General features: G+C 41.5%; 1 protein-coding gene across 4 annotated transcripts in view; it reads right to left on the bottom strand.

Moving 5' to 3' along the window:
- Positions 1 to 4,662, bottom strand: part of DDHD2 (DDHD domain containing 2) — a 29,305-nt gene extending 24,643 nt beyond the window's left edge. For 3 of the 4 annotated variants that reach the window (XM_080929007.1, XM_080929004.1, XM_080929005.1), the window contains exons 1-4: positions 4,502 to 4,633; positions 3,276 to 3,501; positions 2,464 to 2,654; positions 627 to 716 (exon numbers count right to left, since the gene is read on the bottom strand). In XM_080929007.1, the coding sequence (XP_080785133.1) occupies positions 627 to 716; positions 2,464 to 2,654; positions 3,276 to 3,495 (501 nt within the window). In that variant the 5' untranslated portion in view covers positions 3,496 to 3,501; positions 4,502 to 4,633. Of the gene's footprint in view, positions 1 to 626; positions 717 to 2,463; positions 2,655 to 3,275; positions 3,502 to 4,501 lie in introns of all 4 variants that reach the window. The other variant, XM_080929006.1, reaches the window with a different exon arrangement.
- Between the last annotated feature and the right edge of the window lie 11,664 nt (positions 4,663 to 16,326).

The following is a 16,326-nucleotide window of genomic DNA, read 5'->3' as shown; positions in this document are numbered from 1 at the left end:
ATACATAAAAGACATGCCTACATGATGTATAGATCATTTTCCCTAAGAAAAATTCTTAGGGTCGGGGAGACAGCTCAGTGTGTGAAGCCCACACCGTTATCATAATGCAGAACCCAAGCTAAAATCCCCTGAGCGCATGTAATGGTGGACACAACAGCACGTTAATCTTCACCCAGCACTCTGATGCTAAGATGGGAGGCAGAGCACAGGATTCTGGAAGGTAGACAGGAGAAGCCTTAAAAGCTAGATGGCCTGGTATACGCACCAGAGGACAGTGAAGAACTGTTTCAGGCTAGAACAGGACTCCAATTCAAATCTGCCCTCTGATTTCAACAAGCAAGCTACTGTATGTCTGTCCACATTCACACATACACTGTACACAAATCACACACACACACACACACTATACATATATTCATCATACACATACAGAAATTCTTACACAGAAGCTGAATGGAGTAAATAGTAACGATAAACATTAATAACTTTTATAGTGGTGAGTGCAATACAAACTGGGCCAAAGGTTATTCTCTGTGGCATCCATAGAACAAACGAGCCATTGGTTCCCCTTACTAATACATTGACCTTTCATCTAAATATCAGTGACACACTTTACTTCATGTTACCTTTGGATTGTGTAATACAATAATTTCTCTGTTTGGAGATTCTAGTTTTTTTTTCCATTCATCCAGAGTTACCGCAAGCATGTACGTATCCTTAAAAGAAAATATATTTTATATTAGACTTCCTAATAACTTTTTAAAACCCAAGCTTTTTAATAAATTTCAATAAGAAAATCATTCTCTAGCTTAACAAATTCATCTTAATATTCCTTTTTTAAAAAGATTTATTTATTTATTATGTATGAGTACACTGTAGCTGACTTCAGACACACCAGAAGAAGGCATCAGATCTCATTACAGATGGTTGTGAACCATGTGGTTGCTGGGAACTGAACTCAGGACCTCTCTGGAAGAGCAGTCAGTGCTCTTACCCACTGAGCCATCTCTCCAGCCTGAATTTAAAAATTCTTGGTAGCACAGTGCTGGAGAATGAACCCAGGGCCTTGCACATATTAGACAAGCACTTCACCATGGAACTATATTCCTCACTCATTACCATCTTTTACAATGACCAGCAGCCACAGTGGTGACCTCTTCCAGTAACCCCAGCACTTAGAAAGCTAAAACAGGAGGATTACTTTGAATTTCAGGACAACCTAGGCCAAACAGTGAGCTCCAGGCCAGCTTGAGATACACAGCAAAATCCTGTCTCAAAAAAAAAAAAAAAAAAAAAAAAAGTGAAGTGCTTGCCTAGCACGTAGAAAGGCACATATTCTATCCCCAGCAAAGTATGAATCCAGGTGTAGTGAGGGATCATAGCCTTCAAGGGGTCAGAGGCAGGAATATCAGAAGCCGAAATCATCTTCAGCTACCTGTTAACTCTGAGGCCAGTCTGGGGTATGTGAGACTCTGGCTCAAGAAAAAAATGAAACATACCAAAGAAACAAACACACAATAAATAAAAAACAGATTAAAAACAAAAATACTACTTTGGATTTTATCATTATTCAATAACATCAATATCAATAACAATTTAAGTTCAAGAAAACCAATATGTTTTTCAGAGTAAGAATAATACAAATTGGGGCTAGAGAGATGGCTTGGTGGTTAAGAGCACTTGCTGCTTTTGTAGAGGGCCTGGGTTCAATTCCTAGTATCCACAAGGCAGCTCCAGTTCCAGCCAGAGGTTTCAATGCCCTCTTCTGGCCTCCTTGGGCACTGCACACACAGTACACTTTCATACAAGTAAACACTCCCTCATTAAAATAAAAAAATTAAACTGCTAGGCATCATGGCACACGCCTTTAGTACCAGCATTCAGGAGGCAGAGGAAGGCAGATCTCTCAAGTTTGTGGCCATCCTGGTAAACATAGCAAGCTCTAGAACAGTCAGCACTTCAAAGAAAAACCCTGTCTCAAAAACAAACAAAAAAAAATTTAAATCTTCCAAAAATTACGTAAAAGGTTGATATTTTATATGTTAACAAGAATTATCATTGAGAAACATTTAATTAATTGATTAATTAATTATTTATCTGTTAGAGACAAGGTTTCACTGTTTTCCCTGGTTCTCTTCCATCTCTCTCTGTAGACCAGGCTAGCCTCAAACTCAAGTGCTCCACCTGTCTCTGCTCCCTGAGTGCTAGGATTAAAGGTGTGTGCCACCACTACCCAGCTACATTTAAATTTAAAAGGCACAATATAATTTCTATAAAACTGGAAATCTAAAATTACAATTTTAATCTGAAACTAACCTGCAGAGAGAAATTACTTAAAGTCTGCCATAAAAGCAGGTGATCTCTTCCTGGAAGTTTCACATGATCTGTTAGAGGGATCATGTTAAGACCACACTAAACGACAGGACAGAAGAAGCCGTAGGGAAACCAGAAGCAGAGGAATACCTCCAAAACTTGGCTGAAGCTCTCCGAGTAGGGGACATACTTGTTGTCTTTGTCTCCCTTGTAAAACCACGTACACCGTCTCACTTCTGATGGCGGTTCATCCCAGTACACGGCATACCGCATCCTCTCCCCTAAGTGAACATCATATCTGCCCCCATCAGTGGGAACAACTCTCTCATTACAATCTTTTCCTATCAAGAATTGCAAAAGAGAAAAGAAGTACACTATGTCACAACTCTCCCAAAATACAATTGTAAGTTACAGTCCAAACAAGCAAGTGAACCATAAACAGGTTCCACTTGGCAACATTGTAATCAGGATCTGGTTCCTAGCTTTCATCTTTTTCAAGAACAATTTTTAGTATTTCAAACCATTTATATTTTAATGGAAAAAAACCCTAAATACTACCTGAACTGTTTTTTTTCCTCTACTAAGACAATAATGCCTTTTATACATTCATATGCTCATAGAGATACATAGAATTTTCTGAAGTTTTATGTGAGGGATGGAAGGCAGATTAATGGCAATTATGATGCTATACCTACCACCACTAACACTTTGTTACATGAGAACATAAGTGATGTGTTAGTTCTATCTGCAATGTTATACCTCACTGTATGCACAAACTTTCTGACTAAAAAGTAAAACACAAGCTAGAATACAGAAAATTATACTGGATAACTATGTAGAAATTTAAGTTTTACAAAGATGAAAATGAAGTAATTCTAAAATTTAACTTTAATAGCAATCACAGAAGGGGCTATTGTCGTGGGTTTATTAGAATCTGTTAAGAGTCACCAGTTTCTTCCTACCAGAGACATGTGCATCTTCCAGCTGCTGTGAATCCTCAGAGTTGAAGGGAATCCAGAGCTCCTTGGAGTCTATTACCTTACAATAAAACCAATGTGGAGAAACAGGCTCATACAAACTGCTGACATCCATGTCTATCAGCTCGAAGGAACTACAGGAGTTTGGTGATGGGGACAGATCTGACTGAGACAGCTGCTCCTGGGGTGACTCCCCAGATGACATTTCGTTCTAGAAGACAGAAAAAAAAAAAAAACTTTCAGGAGAATCATTTTGCCTCTATTAACACTGTAAATATTCACACTCTCAAAAATCGTTTTTAGAAGCCGTTCTTGAAAGCAACAAAAATTTAAAGTTACATAATTAAAATATATATAATTATTTGGGAAAGGAAACAAAATGTTCAGCTGCACCATTCTGCATTGGGCCCCCAATTTTCCTTAGAAAACTAAAAATGTTTAATCATACCACAAGTTCTTTAACAAACCCAGAAATGTCAAGAAACACGTGGTCAAAACTGATTGAAACAGGATATCTTACCACAGTTTTCAACCTAAACGTAGTACCAAAGGTCGAGAATTTTCTCTGCTTCCACCTGTGCCATTTAGTGTGTCATACAGTAACAACAGGTAGGTTTAAGGCTCCGGGCTCTATTATAATACTGGAATCTTAATATACAGAAAACTGAACTAGTCACTTAAGAAACCATGTTGACTCACTCTCCAAGTGTGCTTCAATACGGGCTGGGGTACCTTTAACGCCCAGACAGAAACTTCGCCTGCAGTCATAGCTGCCCAGCGACCCACGAAGACGCAGAGCCCGAGTTTCGGGAGAGAAGTAACAAGTGACCTCAATTGCCCCCTGGGCGAAGGATGGCTGAGTTCCCACCGACCCAACACTAAAGCACCCGGCGGACGAGCGCTGCAGACACAGAAGCAGAAGCCAAAGCCCGGGATGGGAGAGGGACGAGCGGCATCACTGCACCGGGAACGGTCCGACGGCCACAGCTCAGGAACAAACGCTCCCCGGGCCTCCCCGTTATCCTCCGGAGCGCTCGGCCTGCCCTCCTCTCCAGACCCGCTCCCGACACCAGCTCCGGGCTCTGAGTTCGGGGATCTTGTCTCTCCCGCCCCGGGTGAGAGCAGCCGAGCCACCTACGGATGCCCCGGGGGTTACTGTGCACACTGGAGCCCCCCACCCGGCTCGCCCCGGCCCAGGCGCCCGCGCGGACCTGGATTCGCTCGTCGGCGCCACCGCTCGCGCTCTCGGCCCTCGCAGAGGGAGCCGGGGCACATCCCCGCTGCAGCCTACCTCCCAAGCCGGGCGGGCGGAGCCTGCGGCCGCGCCCCAATCCCGCACCGAGGGCTCCTCGGCGCTCCAGCAGCGGCGAGCAGAGCGCCTGGCGGAGTCGGTTCGCCCGCCGAGGTGTCGCGAGATGTGCGGGGCACTCGCGCGAGATGTAGCTCCTCCTGCGGGCAGGCGTCGGGCGCTGGGCACGCGCCGGGCACGCGCCGGCGACGTGGGGGCCACGCGCCGGACCGGCTCGGGTCTGGAGGCTTTGAGGGAGGAGCTGAGAAGACGGGACCCTCCGGAGCTCGACGCTTTTCTGAGGGGACTCGGAGGCTTGACCCCTACTGAGACCTGACAACACCGGTGGGCAGGACTGCGGTGACTGAAGGGTCTGTCTGTCTTTCATACTCTCCCACCCACTCGTGTCCCCACTCCCTCTGTTGGGATTGAGAAGTTGTCAACAAGGTAAATAAGGTATCCCTGAGGTGAGTCTGACAGCATATGGGTGCCGCAAGAGGCAGCAAGTGAGCTATTTTATTTATCCATCCTAGTTGATGTAACGTGATGGTGGTGGCTTTTCACACAAGCCACCACTCTGGAGACTGGCAGGGCTAGAGATGCAGTTTGTGGATTGTTTGAAGCGCCCGACTAGCAGGTGCTACTGGAAAACAAGATGCTTTACCGTTTTCTAATTTGACTGTAAGGCTCGAGATTTTGTTTTCAGAAACTGAGAAGGAACCGAACGTGAACTTTTTTTTTTTTCCATATAGTTTTAGCAAGTCAACAGCTACATACAAATATCCACACGTTTATGTAACACCCCTTTTTTGTGCGGTGTGTTTTGCTTTGCAATGGCCTTGCTATGTAGCCCCATTATTGGTCTTCAACTTTTAAAAATTATTTGTGTGTGTGTGTGAGATGTAATGTGCTGCTACCTATGTGAAAGTCAGAGGACAGCTTGCAGGAGTCCTGGGGATCAAATTTACACCTTTGTCTCAAGGGATTGTACCTGCTGTGACTCTAGGCCACACCATAAAGCCCCCATTTTGGAGAGAGGGGGCCGGATGTCTTTTCACAATAGCATTTTTAATTTTTTAGGTTTATTTTGTGTGTATGAGTGTTTTGCCTACACATGTATGTGTGTCATGTGTGCCTGGTGCCTGTGTAGTTCAGGAGGCAGCAGATCCCCTGGAACTGGAGTTACAGGTGATGGTAACTTTGGTTCTGGGAGCCAAGCCATGGTCCTGTGCAATAGCAACAAATGTTCTGTCAAGACAGCTCTTCAGGCCCTGGACCTTAGTTTTCATTTTGCATTACCAGAGATCAGATCTCAGCCTCTGAACTATACGTGTAGCCCCCAAGATGCTTCTCAGGTTGCAATTTGGAATCTGAAAACATAATGATTTTTTTTTCATATCCCATTTGTATTACTCAAGACTCTATAGAGTCACAGAACTTATGGATAGTTTCTATATAGTAAGGTATTTGTTGGTGACTTACAGTCTGTGGTCCAACTCCCCAACAGTGATCGGCAGCAGCTGTGAGTAGAAGTCCAAAGATCTAACAGTTGCTTGGTCCCACAAGGCAAGCAGATGAAGAAAGAGAGCCTTTCTTCCTTCCAATGTCCTTATGTAGGTCTCCCTCATAAGGTGTGTCACAGTTTAAAGGTGTGTACCACCACACCCAGATCTGGGACTTGGTTTGTCCCAGATGACCTTGAATTTAGAGATCTCCTTGCCTTAGTCTCCTGGGATTCATAGCCATTATGCCTCAAGAACCATGCCAAGATCCAGGTCAAAAACTTGTATCTCCCAAGCTCAAGATCAGGATCACAGGTGAGCCTTCCAATTCTGGATTATGGTTCATTCCAGATATAATCAATTTGACAACCAGGAATGGCCACTGTACCATTACAATATACCATTAAAATATATCAATCTATCTTGGACTCGTGAGTTTTCTTTAGTTTTAAAATAGTCTGTCATTTTCTTTTAGATATCCCAGGCTGGCTTCAAACTCATTATGTAGCTCAAAATGACCATGATCTTGAACTTGTGATCCTCATGGCTTCATGAAAATAGATTTGCTTTTGTTACTCTTAGAAGCATCTCCAAAATCTCCGTCACCCAGGGACCCCTTTGTGAATTCTAGTCACTCCACGTGCCCACTCTGAACTTTGAACACAAAAGTAGTTAGCCCAGTGTCTACATGAAGTTCATAGTCCTGCCAAGAGAGATAACAAGTAAACAGATGACTGTATCTTAGTGAGTGCTAGAAAAGATTAAGACACTACATACATTAGTAGTAATCAAATATTGGCAGGACCCAAGAATCTGATGTTTTAGCATCTATATTTTAAATAAGTGTTCTACTCTCATAAATAAAAGTTCAGTTTAGGGAGTTTAGTTGTTTAAATCTTTTTAGTAAATATTTCATTATTTTTTCACTATTTCATTATTATTTTTTTTTTTTTTTTTAGTTATATGTGTATATATCTGGGTGCCTACAAAGGCCAGAAAGCTATGGGTTATGGGAATTAAACCTACCCAGTCTTTTTCCTGAGCAAGTGTTCTTAACCACTGAGCAATCTTGTGTGTGTGTGTGTGTGTGTGTGTGTGTCATCAATATTTTGGGTCCTGTGGCCACAGGTCTCTGTTGTAGCTGATCCACCGGCCTGCTGGCAGCACAAAAGTAGCAGAGACATTATGCAAACTAACAGAGATGGGGAGTCAAATTTGGTCTCAGGTAGTTGCTGGCCCATGATCTAGTAGCTAGAAGGTGCCTAAAGAGATTTATACTCAATGTTGGAACTGATGGATAGCAAGTGTAATTTCTATTTTTTTCCAGAATAAGCACTATTTCGTTTAATTCAGTATTTTAAGTGTTTGGTTTTTTTTTAAGATTTATTAATTTATTATATATAAGTACACTGTAGCTGTTTTGAGACACACTAGAAGAGGGCATCATATCTCATTACAGATGGTTGTGAGCCACCATGTGGTTGCTGGGATTTGAACTCAGGACCTCTGGAAGAGCAGTCAGTGCTCCTAACTACTCAGCTCCCATGTTTGGGTTTTGTATGTGGAAATATGACCCAGTGCATGTGTGGAGCTCAGAGGACAACTTGTGGAGTCTGTTGTCTCTTTCCCCCTTTGGTAGTTTGAGAACAGCCTCACGTAGGCTCATATCCTTGGGTATGTATCCTTTTTCCCAGTGGGTGAAATTGGGGAGAATTAGGAGGTGTGGACTTGTCGGAGGAAGTGTGCCACTGGAGGCAGGCTTTGAGGTTTCAAACGCTCATTGCTCATTCTGGTTCTCTCTTTGCCTATAGCTTCAGACTCTAGCACCATGCCTGAGCACCTGCTGCCATACCTTGACGTGGAGGTCATGGACTCTGACTCCCTAGAAACTGTAAGCCCCAAATAAACTCTTTCTTTTGCAAGTTGCCTTGGTTGTGGTATCTTATCATAGCAATAGAAAAGTAACCAAGACACACCTTTATGTAGATTCCAAGGACTAACAGGCTATCAGGCTTAGCAGCAAGCCCCTTTACCCATAGAGCCATCTCACTGGCCCTCAATCCTTTTGACTTATGGAATTTTCAACTTATAAATTGGTCTATAAAGTAAGTCACGTACATTTACAAGATGAAGAAAAACATTTTATAAGAGTTTTGTTACAGGGTAGAAATCTGACAGATACTATTCTAGCTAGTAATTAAGGTGTCAACAAATACAGTGTCATGTTGATAGTATATATACATATATACACTATATATACTATATATAGTATACATATGTAGTATATGCATAGTGTATATATGAATATATAGCATATATGCTATATGTATATTAGATATATACATGTACATATATAAATCTCATACATATCTATATATCACCTATATATATATATCACACACACACACACACACACACACACACACATATATATATATATATATATATATATATACACACATATATATATCACCTTGATAAAGCTGATGAGTGCCTTTGTAATCTGGTTTAATAAAAAAAATTTTTTTAAAGCACAATTAAAAAACCCTGCATGTGAATCTACAGTTATCTGAAAAAGTAAAAACCGCATGGGAATGTGTGGGGTGGCTCAGGGTAAGGCCTGATGTCTTCCGCTTTAGCTGTTTTGGAACCACTTTATAGACCAGGCTGGTCTTGAATTCATAGATCCACTGGGCTCTGTCTCTCTGACTAAACCTGGAACTTAATGATTTGGCAGGACTAGCTGGGTGGTAAGTCCTAGGCATCCTCCTGTCTCTGCCTCCCAGGTACACATTGCCAGATTACAAAGGCATTAGAGGTCAGAACTTAGGCTATGTACTTGAGGTAAACCTTACTAGCTGCATCATCTCCGTAGGTAAAAAGAGTTTTCTAGAAGCAGTTGGGGTTTATACTGCAATAAAATTATACTGGAAACCCCATAACCAGCCAGGCATGATGATGGTGTAGACCTATAATCCCAGGTATTCTATAGACGCCTGAAGCAGGAGGATTAAGTATTCTAGCAAGATTTATCTTTGAACAAAAAATGGACTTTCTGTGCTGCCCAGGGAGGGGTTCACACAGTAGCCTTGACTCATGTTATAATTTAAAGGAAAACCTCTGCACCATGTCTGGAGCCTTGATATCCTACAAAAGGAAGAGGACATCCTCAAATTCCTTCCTACAGGAACCCACTGCAGCACCAACTTTGACTTCCAGAAGAAACAGTACATCTAAAAAAGGACAAATGATGGTATCTACATTATAAATTTGAAGAGGACCTGTGCAGTCAGTTTGATCACACTGATAATAAACCCAGAGCCACCAGTGACGTGCTGGTGTCACATGAAAGACAGAATCAACACACTTCAGGTATCATTTAACCAAGAGCGAGCTCAGATTTGCATTCTCTGCTCTGGGTCTTCTCCCTGCTCCTGTTTATCAGTCTGAATTGGTGCTTCCTCTGCATGAAAGCCTTGTTCTGTCTTCTGCCCTGTGTCTAACAACGGGCTTTGTCCTCTCCCACTGAACAACACAGAAAGCAAAGGATTACACCTGGAAGGAATGAGGGATGAAACTAACCCAGATAACAATATCAATGCTACTTCCAGCCTTTGTGCTGTCTCCAGCAAATGATGATCATAACACACAAACACACACACACATTACTGTAGGCCAGGTGTATGGAAGAGAACATAACTTAAAATTACAGCTATGTATTTCTTAGGTTGTAAAAGCTTACATATGGGAAACCCAAGTCAAATAGGTCGGTTGTCACATAGTTCTCTTAAAGGCATATTAAACAAATAGCTGAACACGCAGTAGGAGAACAGTCTTAAGTGAACCTAAGGTGTATTAACGCTGGCTGTGAGGTTCAATAAAAGTTCCAGTCTCTTAGAAATTAAGAAACGATACATCACTACAGACCTTCGAAAGCTGCTGCTGGCAGCTTGTGCCCATGTTGCTATTGAAACCCCTGCTGATGTCAGCGTCATCTAACAGGGACACTGGCCAGTGGACTGTGCTCACGTTTGCTGCTCCAATCACTGGGTGCTTCATTCCCAACGCTTTCAGTAATCAGATGCAGACAACACTTTGGGAGCTATGTTCTCTGGTTGGTGACTGACCACATAGCCTGTCACAGATGTCTACCACTGCACTCTGTAGAACAGATTCCCCTCTGTGATATGTGGAGTTTGCCATTGTAGCAACCAGGCTTACGCAGAGGGTCTGATGCAGTGGGTGCTGGCTCTCCCAGAAACACTCTGGGGACAGTCTACAGACATCCTGGAAATACGGAAATGATATGCTGCAGTTGAGAAGGCTGTGACCAAGGACATTCAGGATAAGTGGACCAGCTTCTGAGTTCAGCGATACTTAGCCTGATCCTAAGGAGTGCAGAGGCTTATCCAGACTGGACTTCCTAGACCGTGGACCAGTCTGTAGTTCCTATGACAGGTCACTGAATGGGAAGGAAGACTACTGTCTGGCTGGGGCTGTAAGCTGTTCTTTTGTAAATAAGAAAAGCAGAAAGAGGATGGATGGAAAATAAACAATATCAAGGGGGAAAGGTGCACATGTAGGAGTTAGTGAGGTGGCTGGAGACCTGAGTCCAATTCTTAGAATAGTCACTGTGGAAGGGAACCCCCCCACCTCCCCACAATATGAAGAATCACAAAAACAAAAATCTAAAAACAGACCTTAAGAAATTCCTCTATTCCCACGCACTATTGCTGATGCCAAGAAGTGCTTACTGGCAGGAGCCTGATATGGATGCCTCCTCAGAGGCTCTGCCAGAGCCATACTGATACAGAGGAGGATGCTTGCCGTTAGCCATTGGACTGAATACAAGACCCCAGTGAAGGAGCTAGAGAAAGGACTGAAGAAGCTGAAAGGGTCTGCAACCCCATGGGAAGAATAATGCTATCAACCAAACAAACCCTTTAGAGCTCCCAAGGACTAAAACACCAATCAATGAATTCGCATGGAGAGACCCATGGCTCCAGTTGCATATACAGTGGAGGATAGCATTGTCTGATATCAATAGGAGGAGAGGCCTTTGGTTCCGTGAAGGTGCATTTTCCCAGTGTAAGGGAACAAACACCAAGGTGCTGAGGTGGGAGAGAGTTATTGGGAGAGTTCATGGAAGCAAGATGGGGGGATGGGGAGAAAAGGGGATAACATCTGAAATGTAAATATGGAGAATATCCAATAAAAATGAAAAATACCTCTGTTAACAAAAATGTAAACTTTAAAAGGCAATTTTAGAGGAAGTCTATAATCCAGGAAGAGGAAATAAACATTTATTTATAAAAATAAATAATATGTACAGTATTATAACTACACAAAGAGAATGTCAAGGGAAAAAGATAAAGTAATAGTTGTGCAAGCTGGGTATAGTGGTGCAAATCTTTAATCCCAGCACTCAGAAGGCAGAGACAGAAAGATCTCTGTAAACTGTAGGCCAGCTTGGTCTACACAGAGAGTTCTAAGACTGCAGGGCTGCCAACCTTGTCCCATTAAAAAAAAGGGGGTAATGTAGGGTAGTAACTCTGTTAAAGGTAGGCCTAGGTAAGAGAGGAACTTAACAAGCCAAATTAAAAAAAAAAATCAATAAAATTTCATTTAAATGCTTGATTTCTAAGATGAATATGACCCCCAAAATGTATAGACCCACACCAAAACTACACTGTTAAATTTCATGACAATTTTTAAAAACCTTACAAGCTAACCTGGCAGAGATAATCTTTAATCCTAGCACTCAGTAGGCAGAAGCAGGTGGATCTCTGAGTTCAAGGCCAGCCTTGTCTACATAGAGAAACCCTGTCTTAAAACAATACAAAAAAAAACAAACCACATTTAAAAAAACAAAACAGGAATAGCCACATAAACCTGCACTTGAGAGCTAGAGATGGGGAAAATCACAAGTTCAAAGCCATCACTGGCCACATACTAAGTATGAAATCAGTCTAGGCTGCATATGAAGCTGTCCTCTCTCCCTAAAGTTATTTTTAAATATTTATTTATTATATTTAGAGAGTACAGTGTATCTGTTTTCAGAAACACCAGAAGAGGGCATCAGATCCCATTACAGATGGTTGTGAGCCACCATATGGTTGCTGGGAATTGAACTCAGGTCCTCTGGAAGAGCAGTCAGCGCTCTTAACTGCTGAGCCAACTCTCCAGCACCCTCTCTAAAGGGTCTTATACAGATGACCACAGGGACACACACTTCTCAGAAGCAATTCTAGAAACTAAACTGTGAAAGTTGAGACAACAGAACCATTTTCTTTCTTTTTTTTTTTTTTTTTTAATAGTACAGAATAGAGTTTATTAAGGTCATGGGAGAGTTAAGAGGGTGGTAGAGGCAGAGAGAGAGAAGTAGAGGAGTAGAGGCCGGCCATGAGCACGTGGGAGAGAGGGGGAAGGGAAAGAACCATTTTCTAGTATTTATACTCACCTAATAAACTATCTGTCCAATGTTGGTAAAACTAACACTTTAAGTTACACATTATCTCAAATCAAACACTTCCCATGAAGCTACTAAAAATACATCTCTTGAAATAAGCTAAGAAAAAAAAAATACACACAAACAAAAAACTACCACCACTAACAAAACCACACACGTGTTTGTTAGGGTTTTACTTCTGTGAACAGACACCATAACCAAGGCAAGTCTTTTAAGAACATTTAATTGGCTTACAGGTTCAGAGGTTCAGTTCATTATCATCTAGGTGGGATCAGGCAGGCATGGTGCAGGAGGAGCTGAGAGCTCTACATTTTCATCTGAAGGCTGCTAGCAGAACACTGACTTCCAAGCAGCTAGGGTGAGGGTCCACATCCACAGTGACACACCTATTCCAATAAGGCCACACCTCTTAATAGTGCCATTCCCTAGGCAGAGAGCATATACAAATAATCACAACATACAATACATGAAAACAAGCAAAGGGAGTTCTCCACCTATGAAAAAAGGCTCCAGCAGACTTCCCCAGGAATCTGATAGAAAATGAAATAAAGCACATATCTTGAGAAAATACTTAGAGGCCAAAGAGACCATTAAGGACATAGGCATCCAAGTAAGACAAACATTAATTACAAGGAAAACTAGCTGTTCAAGAAATCACCACTCACTACAGGCAGCACTGAGCCTTGATTAGTGATGGCAAGGATATGGCTGCAAGAAGAAGGGAGGGACAGACTGTGCCTGACTGTGGAAGTGGCAGAATAAGAAACGCCTATCATCCTGTGGGAAATGCAGGAGGGTGCAGTAAAGCCCTATAATTCCAGCAGGCTGAGACAGGAGAGCACATTCCAAAGCTACCCTGGGCTACAGAGCAAGCTCAAAGCCAATCTGCAGACTAAGAGACTAAGAGAGAAAATACAACTGTGTTATTTAAAAGTCAGCAATACATTTCCAAAGTATATTTTACTCTAGAAAGCGATCGCCAGGGCTGGAGATAAACATTTACTGCTCTTGCAGTCCTGGGGTTCAATTCCCAGCACTCACATGGCAGCTCTTAACTATGACTCTAATTCCAGAGGATCTGATACCCTCTTCTGGTCTCCAAGGGCAACAGGCATATACATTGAACACACATACGTGCCGGCAACACACCCAAAACACATAAAATAGTAAACCTGTTTTTCAAAATAAGGGACTCTCAGTGCAGCCCTAGCTGTCCTAGAACTCATTTTATAGACCAGGCTGGCCTCAAACTCACAGATATCTGCCTGCCTCTGCTTCCCCAATGCTGGGGATAAAGGGGCAAGCACTGTTAAAACTTGTAAGTGATTGCCTTCAGAGGGAAAAGAGGGGAGTGGGACCAGGAGAACGCTGTTTTTCATGATTTGACTCATTAAACTCAGAATGTACATTTTTTAACATACTTTTGAGTGTGCATGTGCATGTTTGGGGGATGGGGCAGACACACACATGAAGTCATAGGAAAAGCAGAGTCAGGTCTTTTCTTTCCCTCTGTGGGTCCTGGAGATTCAACTCAGGTCCTCAAGTCTGGGTTTAAGTACCTTAACCCACTGAGACATTTCACCTGCCCTGAATACACAACTTTAAGAAGGGCATTAAAAAACAAATCAAAGATGAAAAAGAAAAAGGAAGCTCTATCAACTATCTACCCTCTCAAGACTTTCCTTAAAAGACAATTTAGTCTATACCTTCCAATGTAAAACAAAACAAACTAGTTAAAGGTTATTGTTTATGCCAACTAACTAAAGCACTATTCCTTTTGTTGTTGTTTTTGCAAACCTCTTCCTTTAAAAACATTTAAAAGAAGCACACAGCAGTAGGTGAAGACAGAACCCACCAGGCTCCAGAAATGTCATCAGGCTGGTCTGTTATCCTTGGCATTTTACCTGAACAAAGGTGCTAGAGAGAAGACAGCTGTTTATCATGCCAGGTGTAGGTAACTTTATTCAAGATTTTGACAAAAATGACCCCCAAAGTAATATAAATTTAAGACACCTTAAAAAAGTCTAGATGTGAGTTTCAAAAGAAAATTGTTTCAGTTTCAAATCAAGTTCAAGTCAAAAGTCTAACAAAATTTACAAATCATAAATGCTAGTTTCCTTCTTAAATTCATTACATTTTCAAAAACAGGTCACAAGTGTTGCCTTTTTTTTCTTTGATACTGGCCACTGGAATCAATTAACATAATTTATATCTTTAAGTTCTCAGTTTATACCTATCCTGAATATCTTGTTATAATTAAAAATATAAATTCAGAAATCACAGTTCCTTCCAGAAGAATTCCAATTATTAAATATAGAAGAAATGAGAATAGAAAATCACCATTTAAACACCACAGTAGTAAATGCCACAAGCAAGATCTGCCAGGAGAGATAGTAAAAGGCAAACTCTAAGCAGAAACAGGACATTTGCATAGTCTCAAAGTGTCTCTAGCAAGTACTCAGTAATTACAAAGGAAAGCAGGGTAAAGCTTACAGCAGAGGATCCTAGCAGACGCCACTTTAGCAGAGCGCTCGATGTGAACCACGCCAGACACATGACAACACCAGCTATCCTTATGATATGTCACAGAGCAAAAGACTACTGAGACAGACAACCAACTGCAAAATAGATCTGGACCAGTTACGAGGATGCTACTTAAAAGATAAATAAAGTATCTACTTTTAGCTTGCTACTTCAGCTAATATTAACAGCACTATTAACTTTCATTTTGACAAATGTTTTCATTAGAGAAGATGTCAAAACAAGGGGAAGGTGAATAGAAGATACGCAGGAACGCTATTTTTACAACTCTTCTGCAAGTTTAAAATCATGTTAATAGTTCAAAAAATAAGTTATATATACATACACACACACATATATACATATATACACATTTGTGCATAACATGTACATATACACAAATGAAGGATGTGCATTAATTGGCATCTTGGGCAGCATAAGCAGACATGTTTTATCTGAATCTACCACTGTCTCACTGGCAACACGGCTTTAAGGTTTCTCCTCCTAAATTTTCAACTGTCAAACTTTCATAGAAAACTATTCCAGGGGTAGTGAGATCTCACTCCTGGCTAGCCTAGCACTATGTAGACAAAGATGGTCTAAAATTCAGAGATTTATCTAACTGCCTCTGAGTGCTGGGGTGACGGGTGTGTGCCACTAATCCAGCTTAGAAAGCCTTTTAAAAACATTTCTATATTCTCTTTATATATATATATCTCCTATACAAGAGAATCAGGGCTACAGCTATACCTCAGTACAGTGCTTGCTTGCCCAGCACCACATAAACCAGGCACACAACTGTGTAACAAAGTGAGGCAAGAGGACAAGAATTTCTAGGTTGTCCTAGGATACATGCAAAGTTTAAGGCCAACCCAGCATGAAATTGTCTCAAAATTGAAATTCATAAATATAAAACACATACGTATGTGCATAAGCATACACACACCCTACAGACAGATGATATAGATAGATAGATAGATAGATAGATAGATAGATAGATAGATAGATAGATAGATAGATAGAGATGGATTTGATAGTGTCTCACTCATTCTGTAGCCTTGACTGATCTAGAACTCTGTAGGCCAGGTTGGCCTTGAACTCAAGAGATCTACCTGCCTCCTCTGCCCGAATTAAAAAGTGTACACCACCAAACCCAGCCAAATAAAGTCTTTTAAAAAGTACAGACTCCTGGAGTAAAATGATCACTTCGTGAATCACTTATCCTATGTTTTTTGGGACAGGATCTTTTCTGGCTCA

This window comes from Micromys minutus (assembly GCF_963924665.1).
Source record: "Micromys minutus genome assembly, chromosome: 14".
Lineage (NCBI taxonomy): Eukaryota > Metazoa > Chordata > Mammalia > Rodentia > Muridae > Micromys > Micromys minutus.
This window is presented reverse-complemented; position numbering and strand designations above follow the sequence as displayed.